Raw genomic sequence first — 23880 nt, forward strand, 5'->3', positions numbered from 1 at the left:
GGAGGGCCAAGACGTTAAGAAGATGCCAAAATACATCTGCATCCTCCATACATGATCAAGCAAATAGATTTCAGATCTATTGCTAAAGATGAATGTAGTCCTTGCTTTCTCAACTTCGCAATCTTACTTGAATCTACTCCTTGACCCACTTGCTGATTCCCATGGACAGCGAATGTTCCATCTGATCCATTCTAAACACTGACTCAGTATGATGCAACCACTTACATCAGAACCACATTCGGTCCAGTTATCCCTGAAGCATTCTGAGTTTTGCAGTGCAGACCTTGTCTCTGTCTCATAGGTTTTCAGCAGCTTTTCCACAACACCATAATTTGATCTGGGGTCAGCTGACCTTGGCCGGCTAGAAAAACTGCTTGGTCTCCAATCATGCTCGTGGAACATAAGCTGATAGCTGCTGGGACTCTCATGTGTCTGCATTTGTTTGACCAGGCCTACTGAGGATACTTTTGTGGGATCACTGAACACATCTTCCATGGGCACAGGAACATCGTCACTAGCTTTCAGAACACTGGTCCCTCTGTCACTTTCTGATATGTCAGCTCTGTGAGTAGTGGAGATATCACAGGTATTGAGATTGTCAGGTGATTTTGTGTAGCTTTCACTTTGCTGTATTGCTTGACAGCGTCTGTCTGTTCTAAAAACAGTTCTGTTAAACTCATCGATCTTTGCAGCAAGCTTTTTATTCCTTGGAGTTGGTTCAAAATTGCAGTTGTAACTTGTAACTGGGTTCCTCTGTGTCACTGAGGGAACATTTTTCACATGAAGATCAAGATGAAATTTTGTAGGGTTATCCGGAATCACCTTTTCAAATTTTGCTCCACTGGAGGTAAAACTAATTTTTTGAGATGGCCTGGAAGGGCTCTCTTTTATATCTAATACAGTGTCACGTGACCACAAATTAAGTCGAACGTCTTTGTTACCTGGAGGCTTTCTATCTATTTTGACTTCTGGTGTCCAAGAGGAAAATGTGGTACTATCTTTCAAACTCTTTCCTTCGTGTGGAGACAATGGGGCCTGCCTCAAGAAGAAATAAGGATTGTTATTTGTTTTGTCTTGACGCTCATGGGTCACCCACATGTGGTATAAACTTTCCTTCAATCTTTTTTGGGCTTGTTCAGAATATGAGCTGGGGAGATTTCGAGAGGTACTTCTTGGAGGAGGAGTTGGTGGTGTTTCACTTCTTGCTAAACCAGTTGTATCAATTCCACAGTTGTGCATAGAATTGTTTTGGATTCTGTCGACACAGCTCAGATTCGTTTTCTGCTTCTCATTCTCCAAATTGGTTGGAAGAATGCCCTGGCCATTGCTGATCAAGTGGTCCACATGAGGCACATGGACTGTATTTGGCATTTTCTGGAGAACATGATCTGATTTCATCCTAAACAATTATAAGTTAAGGTATATTAATGACAATTTTCTTTTTAAAATGAGCTTTGAAAAGCCATAGTTTTCTTTAATGCATTTCTGCTATAGAAAAAAGTCACAATTTGATCAAATGTTTATATGTCTATAAATATATATTTATAGATAGTGTGTGTACACATATATAATGTGATATATAAGTATGCTATATATAAATAATATGATATATAAGTAATATGATTATATATAATGTTACATACACACACAGAAACACACACACACATTCTAAATCCACTTACTGCAAGTCCTCTTTATTGTAAGATAAAGTTGTCAGTGTCATCCCTCATTTTTCTATAATCTGAAACATGCTAGACTCAAACTAGACAATGTAGTCTCTTGAATTTCTGCTCTTGACATTGCCATTTCTACAGTCTTTCTCCTGTCATATCTCTTCTTCCTCGTTTCCTATGCAACTTCTATTTCCTGCTCATAATTTCTCTTCAGACTTCACTTTTCTCCTTGGGTTTTAAATAACATCGAGAATGCTGTTGTCCTGAATGAAGTATTACAGCACTAGGTAACTCCAAATAAAATGTGTCATTTGAACTTGAAAGGAAAATAAGATTATATTTTATTAATAAAAAAAATGAGCTCTAATGAAGCGTGCCCACTGTGCAAAGAAAGTGATCATGAATGACACAGAAAAACCAGAGTGTAGCGAATCTTAGAACAATCTCATTAAACCACATGTCGAGGCTTTGAAGTGCTTTCTGGAGGCCAGAGGGATGACGGGAAAGCTTCACGTTTCAATGTTTCTGGCTTTTTTTTTTTTTTTTTTGAGAATTTTATACAATATATTTTGCTCATATTCTTTGATCTTCCCTCAACTCCCCCCACATCTCCCCGACCTCCCTACTCACCCAACTTCATGTTCTATTTTCATGAGAGCTTTGTACCATATGTGATTTGTAAATGAAAAAAAAAAAAGAGCAATTCTCTGCATAAAATAAAAATAGAGCAACAATGTGGACTACCAAATAATAAAATCACATAAGTAAAATAAGTCATACTATACAACTTATAAAATAGCATCCGTGAGAACTTACAATGACATACAATAAGTACATACCAACACATGACAGCAGGAGAGCTCAGTAGGCAGAGAGAGGGCAGTGCACAGTGGCTAGCAAACTCTGTTGCAAATCAGCACAGATATTCTCAATTTCCTGACAGTTAAATAATAATAAGGAATCTCGTGGTTGTAGTATTCTAAGAGAATATTGGATTTCTCAATGAGCTAAATATCAATAAAGAGTAATCCATATTTACTATGCACAGAATTCTAAATCGTTGGTTTTTAACTTAGCTAGAATTTAGTCTTAAACTTACATAGCGATTCTGATCTAAAACAAAGTTTGTACCACTAGACGTATAATGTGTTATTTCAACAGGTACATTTACTTCTATTCTATACACATCACTGTTGAGAAATAAATGACCCAGCCATAAAATGTTTAAATAAAACATCTTACATTGTCCAAACACTACATTGTTAAAGTTGTCACAGTTTAAAAGCCAACTTAACTGGGTTTGCCTATTTGTATATTCTTCCTCTGGTCAAAAACTCAGATGGAGGAAGAACTTCAGTATAGAATATATAGTCATTCTGTAGAGACAGTCTACTTTACCTAAACACTGAAAGAATACAGTTCAGTATTTCTAATACTTACATTATAAAACGTACTGCAAGATTAGCTTTAAGGATCATGAGCTAAGGTACACATCATGAGTCAGTGTAGATTCATCAACTATAAACAGAATTCTTTTTGATTCTCTGCTCTAAAATGATCACAGGTGCCAGCCTACCTTCTGTGGTTAGAACGCTTTCGGATTTCCTCTTGAAAGGTACACAATTCTTCACTAACTTGTGCAAGTTCTTCAAGAGCCTTCATACCATAGCACATAAAAGAGAGCTCTTGTTAGGGTGCTGAAGTGTTAGCATGCGTCTTTAGAAATAGTTCCTGGCTGACCCCATCTTACTTACTGTGTTAAGGGCAACAGAACACTCTTTCCTCTCCTTAGAAGTCTTCTCCCCAGCCCAGGCCTCATGTGCCTTCCTGTCTGTGGCCAAAGGATTCCGAAACCCCACTTTGATTTCTGTGTGTGTATTTTGTTCTGGAGACACTTGACTTTCTTCCCCAAGGAAATTCCTTTGTGTTTTCTTTTCCTTTTCTGGATCATCTTGGTGATTCAGCACTCTGAATTCACATTGTCCTGAGTTGAGGTGATTGGGAGGAAATTCCATTTTATCTGGATCATGGTGAAGATCAATGACCTTAGAATGTTCATTCGTGTTCATTTTCCTTCTCAGCTTTACTTCCTGGCAAAGCTGTAAAAATTAAAAATTAAAAATTTATCTTCCCTAATTTACTTGACCAATATATTCTTTTAAAGGCAGTCTCACTTTGTAGCCCTGGGTAGCTGGAACAAATTCTGAAGTTTGAAGTGGCTTCAAACTCCTAAAGATTTATCTGGAAATAAAGTGGTGTGACAGTATGCCCAGATTTAATCAATATTCCTGATACTAAGCAAATCATTTGAGTTCTATTTGCAATATTACTATACACTACCATTGGTGTTAATGCTTGTGCATACAGGCAGTGTCTCTAAAATAGAGTTGACTCACTGAGGGGATGATTAGTAAGGGCTTAGTTAGAGGGGAGAATGTGTCAGTTTGCTACATGATACGGTCAGCTATTTAGACAGTTAATGTTACTATATAAGAGTGCATGATTAAAAAAACATGATTTTATTAACGTTAAACTCTTGTTATATCCAAAAAGCACTTAGAGAGAATAGTCAGTAATTGATTCAACACACTGTAATTTTGGGAATGTACTTTTGCATTTTGTATAGATCTAGAGTTATTTTATTTTTCAAAGCGTTGATTTCTCATCAGAAAAATAGAATGTAATGCCCATGCATTGCCTTACTAAAATTAGTCTTTCTGGTTTATGGTTCCCCAAAGCTTCTCCAGTTAGTCTCTATTCCAAGTTTCAAATGGTCTGAGTATGTACGTCCTGGATTGTCAATAGCAGTTGCCATTAGCGTGAACAGGGGCTCAGCAGAAATGCATAACATCTCCATGCCCAATGTTGGATGCTCTCACTAGGAGATATTATTACTTAACATCATTGATTTTACGGGTGCATACTTGGGAATACACACGTCTCTAGCATATGGCTCAATATTCTGAAAAAATTTAAAACTAGAACCAATTAATTTTAAACAAAATGCTCTATTTGTTAAACAATATGGGTATTAAACAAAATACTCTATTATGCTTTCATAATCATATGATTGTGTTTTTTGTTTTGCTTTTTAGTTTTCAGAACAAGTGTCAATTTTCTTTAGCCTGTGAAAATATTTCCCTTGTTTTATCAGCATTTCATCTCAGCATTACACACTGTGATTGTTATGTGCATGACCAGAAGAAGACACCCTTCTGGAACTGAGATATTCTCTATGGGAAGTATGAGTACTCTCAACTATGTTGTGTTAAGCACAGGTAGGAAGTCCCTGGGTAAGAGGAGATGGAAAGAAGCAAGTAGAAAATGCCTTCCAAATTGTTGAGGGACACAAAGGAATCATTAGTCATAGATGTCTCAACTTATTTTAGAGGAAGGATGAAATAGCCCCTTTCCTCTGTTTTTTGTTTTGTTGTATCACTTTTGCACTCTGTATTTTATTACTAACCTATTTATTTGTTGTTAGGTAGGGAAAAAAAGTGTGTTTTCATTACAAACATACAAAGCACTTACTTTGCTTACCTGCCTTAAAAAAGAGACCCAGCATTCTGTTAAATAAACCATAAAATTTAATACTGTGTATTGAACAAAATAGAGCAAAATAAATATAGTTAACGTTCAGTTGGAGAAAGCTTGAATGTACACCGAAACACATGTGGGAAGAAATATTCCAGAGCAAAGTATGGGATGATTAGGAGATGATTAAAGAAAATAAAATTAATGGCTATATCAGAGCCATGACACGTCTTTTGAAAATCCTATTTCCTAGTAAGTGTGGTAACATGTGGAGGATCCATGCCAGAATAAATCTGAAAGCCACTGCTACGTTTCTATTTGGCATATGGCACACTTTTTGATGCTGCTGAGCTACTTGACATCCTTTGGTATACATTACTCAGATATCATCTCAAGAACGATCTTTATTCTTGTGTCGTTACAATCTTAATACTATACCTCCCACAAATGATTCCTGCATTTTCATCCTAGGTTCTAGTATCTGAACACTTCTACAGAATATATACATATATATAAATATATATATATATATACATATATATATATATGTGAATATATATATATATATATATATATATATATATATATATATATTCCATTTCGAGCTGGGACTTTACGGTACATCTAGAATAAATCAAGCCTTACCTCTTCAATCTTCTTCTGCATGATCTTCCACTGACTCTCCCATTCTTTTCTTTCATTGTCAAACTGGTCCAGTAACTCCATCTTTTCCTTGTGCCAGTTGGCGGCTGTGGTCTCCCAGTGCTTACGTAGGTCCATGGCAACTGTGTGAGTGTCAGCCAGAGGATGTCTGCTCATCTCTGCCTTCTCTTAGCTGTTTCTTGGAAGTGTTAAACTGTTTGATTTGAAGTGGTCTCACTTGCCTTTAAAATAAAGCCTGAGATAAACATAACGAGACACAGTCCCAGGCTTCTGTGCTCTCTGTCAACATATGATTTTTGTCAAAAGTCACTGACATAATCAAACTATAGAAAGTTAAACAAAAAGAAAAGATAACAAAAATCTGCTTATAAAGGATGTTTTTTTTTATATAACACAGTCAATAAAGTGGTATTGTCCTAAGATCGTTTCCTCTTCTTTGAGATTAACAGGAAAATTACAGTGAACAAGCTGGTTAAGTGCAAGTGCAGGATATAAACATTTCCCTACCTAACTGCCTAATCTAAATAGACTTTCTTCATAAATATTTACAAGTTTGAGTGTGAAATACAATTGTATGGTTGCATCTGCCTAGGTGTGCTCATTCTGTTAAAATGGAACTACCTCTTTTATGTGGCAGTACTAGTTCCATATGCCCACGATGTAAGATTGTGAGCCAGTTCAGGATAACTGTCTGAGTTTCGCACTCAGAGATTAAGCCCACGTCAAGTGGGAAGGATATACCAAGACCCAAAGCAGGGAATTACCTCGAGAGTCTCATGTCTCATCAAGAAACTAGCCTAACTGAAAATCGAAAAGGTCGTTATTTTACTTCCTCAAATGAAATCTAAAGTATCATTATTGTTCCGTAAGAATTTTAACATGTGTTAAAGCTTATTCATAACCTCTCCTCTTTCACCTGCACTATTTATGCCTAGAATATAGCTATAGAAAATAGTTGTAGAACAATAACTATAGGAAACTGCTTTCTTAGGTCACCCTAAGTTGTGACCAAAGTAATTTGATTTCTAACACTCATCTTATGAATATTTAGAGTTTGAAGACACAATTTAAAATACCAGATATGGGGGTCAGAGAGATGGCCTCAGACCTTAAGATTGCACACTGTTCTTACAAAGGACCCAAGTCTGGATCTCAACCCCCATATAACCATCTGTGACTCCAGCTTCAAAGAATCCAACATCTTTTTCTGAAGTCTGTGGACACCCACACTCACACATGCACATAATCCCCAACACACACACACACACACACACACACACACACACACACACACACACACACACAGTTAAAAATAAACTTCGAAAAATAAACTTGGATATACAATTCTGTTATAGACTTTAGTATCTTACTTATATTAAAGTGAGGATATTTATAGAGTTACTATAAGCTTTAGACAGTATAATAAATGCACAGTAACTTGAGAAATTAAAAAACTTATAATTTGGACTTTGAATTTTTTGCTTTGTCTGAAGAAAGTTTTTATTAATAAAATTATGTGTCTTTTTACTGAATAGAAAAAAACATATTTACAAATGAATGATTGTATTTAAAATAATTATGCCAATAAGAAAAATAGTGTTATACGTAATTCAGCAGGAGCACATGCTTAACTTATGTAGGCCCTGGGCTGATCTCCCCCACCCCCATAAACACACACACACACACACACACACACACACACACTCAAAAGAGAAGAAAAAGCCTAAACCCTGATTGTTCTGCTTACTAATTAATTATTAATTATTATGCATTAATCAATTAGCATAATTACTAATTGATATATGGCTGCAATGCTACACCCTTTCTATTATTTATGCACAGATCTGCCAATAGTCAATATGCACTGTTTCTGGCAGAATTAAGTCTGCATGATTATGTAGTAAGAACTACTTTGCATTCACAGTAGATAGATGCCTATTTCATACCTCACATATTAGATGACTATGAAAGATAACTTTACTTTTTGTTAGGCTTCTGCAGTCAAGATATGAATGAATTATGATAGACTACAAGGAATTAAAAGCATAGCTCTTTATGCAGGGCCCCATTTCTTTAAAACAAAAAAACTTACTAATGGTAATATCGATAGTTTCTCAAAAAAACAAAACAAAACAAAACAAAACAACATTTACCAGTGGCACTTTGATAGTTTTTGCATATTTCCCTGTCACTCACAGTATCATTATTAATTCAATCAGGAAAAGTAAACAATTGCCAGTTTAGTTACAAGCATGCTCCCGTGAGCCTGGGTCACTCATTCACTCTGTTTCCAACCTCATTTTCCTTTGCTTCCTCATCAGTCTTGGTTTTCTTCTGCTATGCACCCCACTTATAAGCCAGACTATGGAAATCTAACAAAATGAAGAGAGTAAGGAGTTTCCCAAAGTTAGAGTTTTGTTTCGCTTTACGTAAACTTGACTAATATTATCTAGTGATCCTTTAGGTCTATGCAAAACCTATTCCCAGGAGACACAGACTGGGTTTGTGTTGAGACTGGAAGACTGCTTTAAACCTATCTGTAATGACCTGTGAGCTGAAAGTAACTCTCCAGCCAGGAAGAATTGCCTCTCAGGAAAAGTAGAGACCTTTGAGACATCAGAAGACAAATACAAATTTAACCAAAGACATTGCGAAAAATGAGTGGAGTGATTATAGGATATTTAGAAAAGATGCTTTACAGTATCCATGCTTTGTCCCAACTGTGTTTAAATAGTGGAACTGATCAGAAATCATCCTCACAAGGATTTACTAAAATCAATGTAATGGGTGTGTGCAAGGATTTTTATTTGTTTGTTTTTCATTTCTAGCTCCTTTTGAACCATGCACACTTCAGACTTTGAAGTGGTCAAGCCTTCCTATTTTTATCTACAATAAGATCATCCATAAATACCCTAGATCAGTGTTGTCACTTATAACAGGAATATGTTAGCCCAGGAAACAGTCACATCGGCCTGAATCCTGACCTTATTTATTATCTGCAGGGTCAAACTCATCACTGTTGAAGGGCCGATTGGCACAACTTCCTCTTTCCAGAGCCAGAGTAAAACTTAGTTCTTGAATGGTAATGGCTATGACTGAAAACCAACCATAGCCATTTCACACAAGAAAGAGGACTTTCTGAAAGTTTATTTACAGCTGTTTCTCTGGCAGTGTTTTTGGAAGGGCATTTCCTTAGCTTTGCTAGGATCTAGGCCTTGTCACCAATACACACTGCAACACAGTTGCATCACCCTCTATAAACAAAGCATGGGGAAGGGGCATAAAAACCATTCTGAAGAGTAAGTAGCAAGTGAGAGAATGCATAACAAGAATCCAGACACTGTTGTATCATAAGGATTTTTTTTAAAGATTTATTTTATATATGCATGTTCTATCTGCATGTACACTTGCATGCCAGAAGAGGGCATTCTATACAGAACATTACATTATTGATGGTTGTGAGCCACCAAGTGGTTGCTGGGGATTGAACTCAGCAGCCAGTGCTCTTAACCACTGAGCCATCTCTCCAGGACCACAAAGTTTTGCTAAGTGCTGATTTTCCCCCTTGCCTTTCATCTTCCCTCTTTCCTTTCGTCCTTTCTTTCACTCATCCGTGTAAGCCACTTTCTTTTTTCTAAAGTAAAACCGATTATATCAAACTTTACCTCCTTGGAAGCAAATCTCAATGGGTTAACTTATATTCCCTTTGTCTGTGTCTTGCCTTGGTATTTTTCAGTTTTCTTAAAGACATATGCCAAGTTAAGTATAGTGCAAAACAATTTGTCCCTAGTAAAAAGTTGGATAAATATTGGAAACTGCTTTTTGTTATCATTCTAAATTGAGTCAGGCTAAATGATCAATTTTGTGGGGACAAAATGTTCTGTGATGAGAAGTTTCAAGGCCAAGTGGATCAGCCATTCAAAAGCCTGGTGTTAGTGCTCTCCGCTGAAGCCAGTATAAAAGCTCTCCTTGTTCCTAGCTCTCAGTCTTTCCCTCCCACAGATTCTGGCATCTCTGTGGGAGAGAAGAAAGGATTTCTACATCCTACATCCCCTTCCCCGTAGCTCCTTGCTGTTTCATTTCAGCATTCCCAAATTTCAGAACAGACGTCTATTAGAGGAAATGTAGAAAGAGAGGCAGCTACATTTGTTAGGTACACAAATGCCCCGCCCCTAGCAACACTAAATTAACGTTCTATGATTCTCTTTAATCTGCTTCTCCCCAAAACTAAGATTGTAAAGTGTTGAGAGTGTGGGTTATGCTGTAATGAGAGACTGACGGTTCAGTCCTGCCAAAGGGCAAAATTGAAGAACAGCAAAGGGGGTCTCATGAAGTATACATGATGAAATACTGATTACAAACAACTTTGGGTTGGGAAGCAAAGATATAAGTGTAATAACACTGAACAGGGGATTACTGCTGCAGTTTCGGCCCCTAGACCTACCTCGGTTTGGCCACGGTCACAGGTCTTTACCCAAGGCATGGTCAGTGCTTCCTACATTACAGTTATGACCATTTCAAACTCCATCTTGCCTGCTGAAACTAGATTTTAGCCATGCCAACTAAGGAGGGTCAGGAGGGCTGATCCTACTGTTGCTTCTGTCTTGGGAGGATTCCGCTCTGAGTATTTGGTTTTTGCCCAGTATTTTCTCCTTTTCCTGGGCATATTACATTTCTTGTACCTCAAGTCCTTTACACACATGAAAGTGCAGACTCTAGAAGGAATGTCAGAGACAGCAAATCCGGCCAACCTCATAATTCCTAGAAGAAATCATTTGGCCTGATGTTAAGTTGCTCCCGATCAATTTTGTGGGGTTAAGAAGACCCGTGCCTGTACCTCAAGGAACTGTGTCACCTGTCTTCAGAATTCCTTCCCTCACTTTCCGGGTTATTATCCACCACTGGAACCATTTTAAGCAATTAAGGAATCCTATTCCTCCTGTGCTGTTCATCAGCAAATACATCTACCTAGAGACCTCCCACTTGATTTTATTAGAAGATTAAAATGAAAAGAAAAAAAAAAAAACGCTACTGTTCATTGCTATCTCTGTCTGGTCTTCGTTTTCCAGCAAGGTCAAAGAAATGTGGCACAAAGAGTCCCAGAGAAGTCAATCTTATTTTCTCACTGAGTCACTGTCTTTATTCTTGGTTCTCCAGCTATTTACTGATCGTCTCAGTTTAAGCTACAGACACACCATTTTTAGTTCCCTTAACCAATAAGATATAAGCTTTGAATACAAACAACTTTCAGCTTGGGAGAAGCAAAGATCTAAAAGTAATAATAACCTTGAGCAAAGTTGCTTCTGCGATTTCTCCAGGACACCCGTGCCTCCGAGCTCACGTTCTCTTGGAGTGTAATAGTAGTCTTGAATAAAACTACATTTTTTTTTTAAATTACAAATTTCAAACAACAGTGAACTCACGGGTTGTAAATTTTACGTCACAGATACTAAAAATAACTTCATCCCACCACAGATTGCGTTCTAATAAATAGTTAATGAAAACGCACACTGAGCAAAGTTTTTCGGAACTACTGAGAATGAGCGAGAAACAGTCTCAGGGGTGAGGATGTTGCTTTAGAAATCCACCCTCAGCAGCTGAACAGCCTCTTCTCCAAGTCAGTTGAATCCATTATGTACCCCGCCCACTGTTCTGAGTAGCCTGCCCTAACTGGTTTGCTCTTTCAAGTTTGCCGGGAAGAAACATACCTTCTTGCACTTGGGGATTGTCCTGCAGCAGGTCAGGCTCGGCGTGGCCAGTCTAGCAATGGAAGAGGCAAGGCCGAGAGCTAGTTGTCTTAAAGAACAGTCTCAGTGATTCTTTTATAAAACAAAGGCCATCCATTTTCCACAACAGTCCTGACAAACCCCTTTGCAAATTGCACCCTCAAAGGACTACTCAGCTCAGTGTCACAACAGCAGCTGGGCTACAGTGACGTCAGGGACTTGGAGGCGGCCTTAAGGCTGCTGCTTCCAACCAGAGCTCTGTAATTTTAGAGCAATTCTCCCTCTGGGTAAACAACTCCAGGTCCAGGACATTTTTAACTTTTATAATGGAGCCCAGCATTTTCAAACTTGCCAAGAGAGAACTGCTTGTTAGCTGCACATGATGATAACGGCCATATTCGGGTTTCTTTTATTTGGAAAGTAGACTCTTTTTTAGAAGCAAGAACTATCCTCTTCCTCCATCTCCTCTCTTTCCCTCTCTCCCCTCAGTGAGATGCAGTTTCAGTGCCTTTGTAAGTCTGGCCAGGGATGAAGTGGGAAAGTGCATTTATCACGTAGAGTGAGGACAATATGAAATATACACACACACCAGCAAGCGTGAGTCAAAAAGTATGTTGGAACATATTGAATGTCTACCTTTATGTAAAACAGAAATGAAACATATATAAAAAGCAGTGTGTGTGTGTGTGTGTGTGTGTGTAGGGATGTGTATGTGAGTGTGTGTGTGTGTGTAGGGATGTGTGTGTGAGTGTGTGTGTGTGTGTAGGGGTGTGTGTGTGAGTGTGTGTGTGTAGGGGTGTGTGTGTGAGTGTGTGTGTGTAGGGGTGTGTGTGTGAGTGTGTGTGTGTGTAGGGATGTGTGTGAGTGTGTGTGTAGGGGTGTGTGAGTGTGTGTGTGTGTGTGTAGGGGTGTGTGTGTGTAGGGGTGTGTGTGTGAGTGTGTGTGTGTGTGTAGGGGTGTGTGTGTGAGTGTGTGTGTGTGTAGGGATGTGTGTGTGAGTGTGTGTGTAGGGGTGTGTGAGTGTGTGTGTAGGGGTGTGTAGGGGTGTGTGTGTGAGTGTGTGTGTGTGTGTAGGGGTGTGTGTGTGAGTGTGTGTGTGTGTAGGGATGTGTGTGAGTGTGTGTGTAGGGGTGTGTGAGTGTGTGTGTGTGTGTGTAGGGGTGTGTGTGTGTAGGGGTGTGTGTGTGAGTGTGTGTGTGTGTAGGGGTGTGTGTGAGTGTGTGTGTGTAGGGATGTGTGTGTGAGTGTGTGTGTGTATGTGTGTATGAGAGAGGGGGAGGGCAGGGTGAGAGAAAGAGAGAGAGAATATATTTTGCCTTATATATTCAGGCAGCTAATGGTTTACTTTAGTCATTAAAGTCTCTAGAGCTAATATATAGTCAATAAGCTACACTGAATTTTAAGTAATAAGGTCTTATCTTCAAGTTGAAGTTTTCCACCTGTACAATATTACAACCTACCTCCAGGCACCATCTCATACATAGATAAATTGCTTAATAACGGTAAACTGGACATGGTAGAAATGCATTTATTCAATTTAATCAACTGACTAATTAAGTCTTACTTTGCAGAACAGGCTAGCCTGAAACTCACTACTGCATCTCAGACTGGTCTCAACTTCATACAATCCTGCTTCAGCTTGCCAAGCCCTGGAATTATGGTCATGAGCCACCAAGTTCAGCTTCTTTACTTCCATAGAAGGATGTTATACATACAGAATAACTGAAAGAAATGCTTCCCTATGTTTAGAGAGCTGGGCTTCATAATTCCAACGGCCGTAACAATCATCATAGTTACAGTAGTAACACTAGTTATTCATCGTGAGCAGCTTTAAGCAGAGCTCTGTTCTAAGGACGTCAAGTGGACCTTTGTGTTTACTCCCCTTAGCAACCGTCTCTACAGTTTTTTTTATTAACCTGATCTTACTTATATCCATGGCTTAGAGAGCTAAAACATCTTGACAAAGCCCACAGAAAGGCCTCTGAGAGGCCAAGACTTGGAACCAGTTTGGGGACCCTGGAATTTTGTCACAGGGACCTAGAGCTCAATTCTTCTGCCCCCCCCCACCCCCATTTAACTGTGTGAGCCTGTGGCCTCTGTCTCTTCCTTAAACAATTAGATGTATTTACTTCAGAAGGCTGTATGGAAAACAGATACATGGACTGATAAACAGTCACAGTTGGTTTCTCCTGCTTGCCTTGGTGCTAATGCAAACAGGAGGGTGAAGGAGAAACTTTGTCCAGAACCGTCAGCTGGAGCTCTCAGGTACTGCCCCTGTGGACTCTTCATTCCAAATCAGTGAGTTTCTACATGTTCCCTGTAACTCAAGTTAGGCTTTGCATCTGGACATGTTGGCATAAGCCTGTAGTCCCAGAACCTGAGAAACTCAGGCAGAAGAATCAGCAAATTAAGGCTAATCTCAGATACTGGGAAAGTTCAAGGTCAACCTATGCTCCATGAGATCCCATTCTCCAAACACACAGGCATAAACCCATCAACAAGAACCAAAGAGAAGATAGGAAAAAAAAAAAAAGCCCATTTTGAAATTCTATCAGAAAGTCAAATAGCACTTGGCTGATGTTCAGAAGTTATGTTGTGCTATGGACTCTGGTCTTCCCCGGGGCTATTTCAATGTCATTTTCCTGTGCTAATAAAAAAAGAACTACAGTTCCTTTTTATTAACTTCTTGTATTGTATGTAGATTTTTACTAATGAGTCACTTCATATTTAACACTAATGTGAATATCTTTTAGCTGAATAATTTTGTAAATATACATACATCATACATACATACATACATACATACATACATACATACATACATATTCTCTTGGTCTCTGTCTGTCTCTGTCTGTCTCTGTCTCTCTCTGTCTCTGGCATAGGCACATCAATAAACTGATAGGATACAAAGAAAATAACCGTTCAAAACCTGCTTTCTATAGCTTCCAAACAATTCATTTTAAAAGGGGTGGCTATGTGCACAAGATACATGAATTGAAAAAAATGAATGATGGTGTACATAGTCCCACAGTAACGGTGATATTCTTACTTATTAAACGATTTGGCATTTTAAAGTAGGTGTTAGAGTAACAACAATTTTATAGAAAACATGTCATTTATTGTGTAATGCAGATGATTTGTAAGCCATTCGAACATTTGATTTCATCTCAAAATAATAAAAACACCCAAATTGTTGCTCTCCATTTTAGAAAGATTTACACACACTCAGAATTGCATGCCTGCTAATCCAGTTTCAAAGCATAACAGAGTGTACACAATCCTTAATAAGAGTTAATAGAAAAGGACCAGCTACTATTAAGAAATAATACAGCAAATTATAAAAATGGTTTTAAAAACATTTGTACTAATGATAACACGAGCCATGAGCTAGAACACTTTGGAAAAGTAAAAGAAAGAATAATATAAATGGCACGAGCAGGTGTTTCCAGAGTCACCAGATTTAGAGCCAAAAAGAGCCTCTGAGGTCATCTAGCTAACCTTCTCAGTTTACAGTGAAGGGGGAGACCCTGTCATGAGATCATCTGCTCAAGGTCACTAGTGATGCCAAGAATAGAATCCTGGTCCTCTCATTCCCAGTGCAGTGCTGTGAAATGTAAAATTCCGACCAAGTCAAGAGACAAGAATCAAGACCTGGGATTGACCGGTGAATAAGATGCTGGCTTCTGGCTTTGTCAAATTCTGTTTTCTTCTGTGTTCAATCAAGGGAGGCGATACTCTATCTGTCAAGTATGCCATAAACGCTGTATAGCTGAGAGTTTACTTTGGTAATCAGATAAAGAGACTTGGACCCTGAAAGATGGCTCAATAGGTAAAAGTGTTACTCACATAAGCTTAATAGACTTGCTTTAATCCCTGAAGGCAGTGTACAAAGCTGAATGGTCTTGTGTGCATCTGTGACCTTAGCACTCCCGTGGAAAGATGGGAGGCAGGATTAGAACTGTCCAGAAGCTGGTAACGCTCAGCACAGCAGCATAGACTAGGTACCCTATGCCAACATATGCGGTATAAAGAGGACTGATGTCTCAAGGTTGCATTCTGACCTCTACTCTTCAAGCCGAGACAACTCTGGCTGCTCTAAGATGGGAATATCTGAGTTCATGCCTGCACAGTTCTTTTTCTTCCTTCTATCCTGAGGTCTGATGACATATAAATAGATATTTTAGTCAAGCAGATCCGTCATGGAATTTATATATAGGCGCTTCCAGATGTAAGAAATAGTCCAAAGAAACACTTTTGAACTATCAAATTTTATTTTAAACTCTATTCCAAATTCTGAGTAAAATAACAACGTATTTGAGAAATGTATGTTATTTAAAATTAGAAAAAGACATCTCTTTGAGACTTCAAATTGGCGTTTAGCATCTAATTCTACTATTTACATATTCATGACTTGTTGGTAATGACCAAAGAATCAAAATAAGGAGGGCATTCTGCTAAGGGTGTCTATTTAGTGTTTGCCACTAGAGGGCAAACCTGAGTCACTTCTCTTTGCCGGTAAGTTCTGAGGCCCAGACTGGCCATTTATTTAGGGAGTGATTTGGAGGAAATAATCCATAGTGTTTTTTAAAAAACAAAACAAACAAAAAATCAAAGTGTCTATCCCACAGGCAAAAGCATTATGGTTCCAAAAGTTGTTTGCTACAATGTTACTGATATAGGAAGCCAACTGCTGGTTCTTCACAGCCAACACAGAAAAGGAGAATCACCATCATATAGAAAAGACTGGAAGAAACAAGCAGGGAGTGTAGGACAGTTACTTGTTTCATTTATATGTCATGGGTGAGAAAGAGGAGCAAGGACTGGAAAGGAAGGAGCAGGGCTGGGGACTCCAGTCTGAGGCATCATGCAGAGTGGGAAGAACTGTGGCATTGTTGGTAAGAAAGTCCTAATAGTGAAAGAGAGGCCTGAGGTCATACCTAAGTGTAATCAGAAAACTCCTATAGCTGCCAGATTCATTCCCTAAGGACAAGGTATCTCAGTGAGCCCACTTGAGCTTGGAAACACGACATCCTCAAAGAAAGCTTGTCTGCCAACATCTCAGAAGTCCAAAAAACCCAGAGAGATTAAACTGTTGTGGCATTAACTAAGGAGATAGTTCTGTGTCTGATGACGTCAGTAGGCACTTAGTATACCTGCCAATGTGTCTGCATCTGAACCTTATGGTGTAGCATGGTTCTTGATGCTTTCAGAACAATTTGCACGATCATATCCCTACAGCTTTTTCTATTGCAGTTATTTGGAACCCACAGTGATAATTTGAATCTACTTACTTTCTAGAACGTCAGTAATTTCAAACAAGGATCTACTTTGGAACCGATCGCAGTCCTTCTAAAGTCAGGGGACTGTCAGAAATGTAAGTTTATCTCTGGTAGTGGGTTATCACAGCAATGCTGTAAGGCAAGCCTAGGAAGGTGTTCACTTCCCTCAAACTCTGCCCTTTTCCAGGTCACTGTGGCTTTTTCACCCAGATAGAGTCCAAGCCTGAGAGAACAATGGGAAGGCCCTAACCCCAGCAGATGATACACCTCCAAATGAAGGTGCTCAGACTCCTAGGGCTCCCCTAAACTCCAGCACAAATTAGTTTTGGTGCTTGGTCATGTAAAAATCTACCTCGGAAATTCTATATAACTGATCTATTTTAAAGGTGATTATTTTCTGTTCAAGAGCTAATACTGCAAGTGAAGTGCCAGAGATTTAAGAGAAAAACAAAACAAAACTATAGATAGTCATGAAAAAGAATGGCACACTATACACAGAACTGAGTTTGGGGGTATACACACACACACACACACACACACACACACACACATATATATGTGTGTGTGTGTGTGTGTGTGTGTATCCTCCTCTATCTATCTATCTATCTATCTATCTATCTATCTATCTATCTATCTATCTATCTATCTTCAGGCAGAAAGAGTATTGATGGAAATGTATTAAGTTATATAGCAGGAACCATTTGAGTCTATGGCTCCACAAACTTTCAGAATGGCCACCCGTACCTCTTCACCCTCCTAACTATTGACACAAAAGCACTATGTAGAAGCCCGTGGTTGCTATTGTGTTCATCGAACTGTATTGGGAACATGAAGTATCCTTTGTTTCTCTCTGAAATCTTTCAAGTGTCATGAGACTACTGGTGCACATTGTCATCAAACTGTATACGAAACCATCTCACCTGCTTCAAATGATATTACAGACTCAAAACTGCTTATCTCCATGTACCTTTCTCTCTTGTAAAGAGGGCTCTAACAGATATGTCTTTATGCATAATGTTTTTGAATTGTACAAAATTCCACCATTCCTTTCCTCACATTTTAATACTACTGTCTACCACTTCCTGTTTATTCCCCACAATCAGTTAGAGCCTGATTTTCCCGGGGGAGACTGCCTCGAGGAGAATGTAGCTAAGACACTGTGCAGAGTGGTTAGGTTGACGTTCCAAACTTCAGTGGTAGACAATTATATAGCCATATCCCAATCTGCGACATAAACTGCACATTCCAGCTTGGACCAAACTTTTCTTTGCTTAATGAGTTTTAGTCACTTTTATTTAAAAATAACCAAGCAGATTCCTGTTTTTTCTTAACCTAGGCTAAATTAACCAAACCTCTTGTTTCTATGTCCAAGAAAGTACCATAGAAGGGAATCATCTATAATAATTTTTGCTTTAAAAAATTATGTCTAGTATGCCATTTAAGTAGCACAGCTTTGAAAGTGAGACGATTCCTTGTCTCAGGAACTGGGAGACTCTGTGAGGTTGATCACTTAAAACCAGCAAAAATGAAATAGCTGCACACGGAACAAAGTAATAAAAATAACGCAGCAGTGAGATCAGAGACTAGGCAGGGAAGAGTGTGAGCTGGGGGGAGGGGGAGGTGCTCAGGGGAAGGGCTTGCTGGGAACTCTCACAGGTCTTGGGCACCATCTTTCTTAACTTTTCTTCCCAACCCTAAGTACTAGATTTCTACAGAAAAAATTTAAATTTAAAAGGATATCAAAGAAAGTCACTTCACGGGTAGTTTACGGAGACCGCCTTCCTTTCACTAGCTTACCAGTCGTGTTCTCTGTGATACAGGGACCTCTGACCACCTGACTCTATTGAATTTATTACACATCACTGCAGGTTGGCTGTGTGCACATGCATGTTGTTCCTGTGTGCGCAGCATGTGTGTGCAGGTGTACATGCTGAAGCACATGTAGACACCTGGCTGGACAGTCGACAGATCAGAGTTAGAAATGCCTTTCTCAGAATTTACCGGGATGGTACATTTACATCCTTAAGTTCAGCGATGCAGTAAGAAGTCCAAAGCCCCCAGAGTACGGTCAGAACCAGGCCAGTCCCATTCAACCTGATGTCCCTTTCCCAGGATCTTAAGACAGTTCCATCTATGGAAGGTGTGGTGGGGATGTAAGAGTCACGTAAAATTCTTGTATTAAAATTCTGCCATATAAGTTCCTCTCAGTGCTGCTGTGCCCAGTATAAGCATGACTGTCAAATGAAATCTAAAGATAGTGCTATTTGGCTAGCCCAGAGAGCAAAAAGCATTGCTATGGTCTTTTTCATTACCACTACAGACATTTCCAGGACCTTTAAGAAAGCCTAGGAATTTGTTGTTACAGCGTACAGGATCATCATGAGGGTTTGACTTATTGTATTCATCTACGTATCTGTAATGTGCCTTCCTCGCATTGTTTCATCCTGGTTCTTCTTCCCGTTGCATAAGTGTTCCTTTTGTTTTCTTAGAATTTGTGAGTTTTGAGAAACTGAATTAGTGGGGAAGAGTTTTTCTTTCTTCCCGATATTTTAATTTTATGTATATGTGTATTCATGTGTCTGAGTGTTTGCCTGCATGTCTGTATAAGCATCATCTGCCTGTACTGTTTGCAGAGTCTGGAATCAGGCCCTGGGTTCCCCCAGAGCCGGAGTTACAGATAGACAGCTGTGAGAAGCCAATGAGAATGGGGCCCAGGTTCTCTGCAAGAGTACTGTGTACTTAAAGCCTTCTCTTCAGCCCCATCTATTAAAAATGGCAACAGCACAGTAGAGAACTGCCCAGTCATTGTACATCGTGAAACATTTCCATCTATCCCCAGGAGCTCCACGGGTAGCTAAGGACCACTGGTTGGCTGGGGAGTCTCTGACTCCAAGTGCCATCGACATTCCAGCAATTTTCAGTTTCAACCCTTAAGCATTTATTATGTTCAGTTCCACTGAGTTTGTAACTTTGAAAAGTATCAAAAAATCTAGCCAACAGGTTTTTTTTTTTTTTTTTTTTAAGGTGTGTGTGTGTGTGTGTGTGTGTGTGTGTGTGTGTGTGTGTGTGTTGTTGTTGTTGTAGTTACATGACTGGGTGGTTTTGAGTCAGTCTCAAACTGTAACCCAAGGCAGCTTCAAACTTGCCATGGTTTCTTGCTTCGGGCTCCCAATCATGTTGACCCCGTAGGCTTGTGACCCCAATTTGATCAAGTACGGAATTTTTCTCCCTTCTTTCTTCTCTTCTCCTGAAAGCCAACCTAATCCTTAGCCCTTTGAATTTCAAGATTAAAAGGCAAGTGTGGCCGGACATATATATAGTTCTAAGGTAGAGCATTTGCCTGGCATATACAAGTTCCTGGGTTCCATTACTAACACTGAAAAAAACAAAGGGAAAACATCTAATCAAACAAAATCTGTTTATTGATTGATTCCTAAGTGCTGGTAACTTCACCAGACAATACTTTCCTCCCCCCAAACCCTAGAAATAATTACAATTAAATAAACAAAGTCAAAACAATCCCAAGCAAAGAAAAGATAGTGAACATTAAAGGCAGTTAAATTTAAGTTTCCAACTACCATGAAATTTTCTAAATTTAAGTGTATGTGTGTGTGTGTGTGTGTGCTGCATGCATGCAAGTGTGCAGGTACATGCACTTATGAAGTTCAGAAGGGGATATTGTATGTATGAACGTGTAGTGTGTGTTGTGTGTATATGTGTTGTGATTTGTATGTGTAATGTGTTGTGGTGTTATGTGGTATACATGTGTGTATGTGTATATACAGGTACTATATGTATGTGAGCATGTTGGTACACACACTACTGAAGGATATTGTTTTGGTGTGTACGTGCACATATGCAGGTACTGACTGTGTGTGACTATGTAAGTACATGCATTTATGAAGGTCAGAAGGGGATGTGGTGCATATGTATGTATATTGCACATGTGTGGTGTGTGTTATTTGGTATGTGTGGTATGTGTGTAACATGTAGCATGTGGTATGTTTATGTGTGTGTGTTCACGTAGTATGTGGTGTATTTGTATATGTGTGTGTAATATGTGGTATGTGTATGTGGTGTATGTGTAGTAGGTAGTGTGTGTGTATGTAAATAGTATGTTTGTGTTTATGTATATAGTATGTGGTATGTGTGTGTACTGCATGCATATGTGCACTCGAGTACAAACACTTGTGTAGGCCAGAGGAAGATGTTGAATGTTCTTCTCTACTTCATTCCTTCTTCTGGCCTTGTTGCAGCATGCCCACCCCCACTGTACAGCCATGCACAGCTCTGTGCATGGATTCTGGGGATTTAAACTCCAGTCCTCATGCTTGCTCAGCAAGTTCTGTTACCTACTGAGCCAGCTCCCTGCAAAATTTTCCTAAAGTTAATATTAAAAAAAAAAATGGGGCTGTAAAAGGATGAGGTAAAACACTTTTCCTGCAGATTAAATTCCCGGAATTCCATAGGCCTACCTGCACATTTTTTAAATGGGAAACTTTCCCACAGGATCTGTTTCCTGTTGTCAAGATACTTCATTTTAGCATAGGTTTTCATATCTACTGACTAAGGCATGAACTGATAAGAATATGACTTTTCTTATTCTTTTTTTTTCTTGCGGTCTGGATAGATAGCTTAGGCTGACCTCAAACTCACAATCCTCTCGTCTCACCTTCCCCAGTATTGAGATAAATGCATGTACCATTACACCTAGGTCCCAGGCTGGAATTCCCATGTACCTTGGGATTTCAGTGGGTGAGCTATCAACAAGATGGGCAGAATAGAACCTTGAGTCCATAGAGTTCACCCAGGTGACTTTAGATACATACAAGAAGACAAGGGTGGTAGGGGTCACAAAAGTAAGTTTAGGTCTCAGAGTAGGTCCCATTGGCATGATGCTTTGGGTGTAGATTTTAACTCAAGGAAATTCTGCACGTTGTATTTATTTCCCTTCTCAAGCTACTTCTCATGCTGTTTCTAGCATGTTTTCTGCAAAGAAGGGAGTTCTGTGTGGTAGTTTATCATAGAAAAGAAGAGACTCCAAGCAACATGGTCAGTCAGTGATACACGGCTTCATATATAATACATAAATAGAGATAGCTGGTTTAGTGTAAAGTGGAAAAAATTCAATAGGAGGGGACAGTTTAGTTTCTTATTAAACTAAAAGATCATTTAGACTCACGCTTCCAGATATATCTCTGAAGACAGACCATGTGAGGGTCAGAACATTATTTACTTTTCAAGAGAGCTACATTTCATCATTTCATATTTTCAATAGTATTTATTAGACAATGACATTTTTCTTTTTGTCTAACAGGAGTAACACCATACTTATAAATCTACATAATTTGTATCAGAGATAATTTATAAAACATCTACATTGACTTATATCTCTTAATGCATCTACATGAATGTTGAAAATGCAACCAACTGAAAATTTTCAGGTGTAAAATAATACTCAATTCCTACAGAATAATTATGATACTTAGTCCATTTTTCACAGTCAACCTGTCAACTATGAATCAAGAGTGCAAAACAAAGAAAGATATAAAAGAAAGAGGCAGAAAAATTTGAGTTACACAAAACTCTGATAACTCACTTTTCCTTACCTGAAACACTTTGGTCGCTGGGGTTTCCTAGTGAATTTGACAGTGTAAGGTGAGATGTGTCTTTTTTACAGAGATGTGCAGTCTTCAGTGTTTTTTTTTTTTTTTTTAACAGCATCAGTTACTACAGAAATGATACTTCTTTTATGTCTTGTCTTGAAGGGTGGACAAAATAAAAATAACTGAAAACACTACAGTGAACAGCAAATAATGGAAGATTTACAGTACAAAAAACAGTGTAAAGAGAAAGACAAGTTTAAATATTGTTGTGTAAGACAGGGATGAGAATAGGACAAGGATGAGAATAAGCAGGATGATGGGCTGGAACATCTGGGGAGGCAAACGTGGAGACAGAGAGAAGAGCCAGTTAACAACTACCGTACACCTTCCCGTCGCATCCAAACCCTGACTCAACCTCAAGTAAAGGCACCCCCAGCCTACACTTGCAAATTCTTCAAGTACTTTGTTATAAATAGCGCTTTCTCTCACTCTGACATACATACACCCACCCAGGAGGATAGCTGCAAACACATGCTTGCTATTCAAAAACCTGCAAACCGAAAACCAAAAACCGGTACCAAAACATAACAGAAAAGAATAAAATTTAAACGCCGTGAAACCCAATGGCTTCTATCATCACTCCCTGCCCCACCCCCAGCAAAGCATAGCAACATGCAAGATAAGCGACAGGCCTGCCGGTTCTCTAGCCGTGGTCAGCAGGCAATTCCTCTAATGCCATGCTGCTGCATGTAAACTGGGGTTTAAACGTGGGGGTGGGGCAGGCTCAAGTGTGTACAAAGCCATGCACGCTGTTGTACTTCAGTGGGTTCTCCGATGGACACAGCGCATCAGGCTGCGGCAAGAGACAGTATAGCCTGTGTTGGTCCATAAGTATCTTTTATGTGGTTAACTTGGACAAATGCATTGATCTTTCAGTGGCCACCGTACCTGGCCAAATCTGCTGAGTCCAATTCTTCCGCTGTGTCTCTACAAGTCAGGAGGGAAACGCTGCTTTCCCCTGTGCTGGAATACTTATCATTTCTTTCAATTAGTATTGCCTTAGAGCTATGCTACAGACTTCTCGCAACAGATCTCCATTATTGAATTGAAGGTATTTCAACTAGAAATAATCACCGTGTTACCTCAACTCAGGTAAAAGGGGTAGCTTGTATGTGTCTCATCCATAGGGCTCTGGACACAAGAACATCTCTTTACGACCATCTTGAGAAGTATCAATCAATCTTGTTTAATAAAAAAAAATTTTTTTTTTAAGACAGGGTTTCACTATGTAGCCCTAGGAATCTGTATTTACAGTGACCCACCTGCTTTTACTTCTCTCAAGTGCCAGGATTAAAAGTGTGCACCACGACTACCCTGGCTTATTTCGTAATTTTTATGA

General features: G+C 39.0%; 2 protein-coding genes across 9 annotated transcripts in view; both read right to left on the minus strand.

Moving 5' to 3' along the window:
* Kiaa0408 (KIAA0408 ortholog) overlaps nt 1-22625 on the minus strand; it is a 28702-nt gene extending 6077 nt beyond the window's left edge. Inside the window, exons 1-5 of one of the 4 annotated variants that reach the window (XM_076927956.1) lie at nt 22485-22625; nt 5853-6091; nt 3428-3772; nt 3250-3329; nt 226-1399 (exon numbers count right to left, since the gene is read on the minus strand). In XM_076927956.1, the coding sequence (XP_076784071.1) occupies nt 226-1399; nt 3250-3329; nt 3428-3772; nt 5853-6026 (1773 nt within the window). In that variant the 5' untranslated portion in view covers nt 6027-6091; nt 22485-22625. Of the gene's footprint in view, nt 1-225; nt 1400-3249; nt 3330-3427; nt 3773-5852; nt 6106-11578; nt 12147-22484 lie in introns of those variants that run through there. The other 3 variants (XM_076927958.1, XM_076927955.1, XM_076927954.1) reach the window with 3 other exon arrangements.
* Mtcl3 (MTCL family member 3) overlaps nt 14693-23880 on the minus strand; it is a 53278-nt gene continuing 44090 nt past the window's right edge. For all 5 annotated transcript variants that reach the window (XM_076927952.1, XM_076927951.1, XM_076927950.1 and 2 more), the window contains one exon: nt 14693-22811. In XM_076927952.1, coding sequence (XP_076784067.1) covers nt 22701-22811 — 111 coding nt within the window. In that variant the 3' untranslated portion in view covers nt 14693-22700. The remainder of the gene's footprint in view (nt 22812-23880) is intronic.

Source organism: Arvicanthis niloticus, chromosome 30, assembly GCF_011762505.2.
Source record: "Arvicanthis niloticus isolate mArvNil1 chromosome 30, mArvNil1.pat.X, whole genome shotgun sequence".
NCBI lineage: Eukaryota > Metazoa > Chordata > Mammalia > Rodentia > Muridae > Arvicanthis > Arvicanthis niloticus.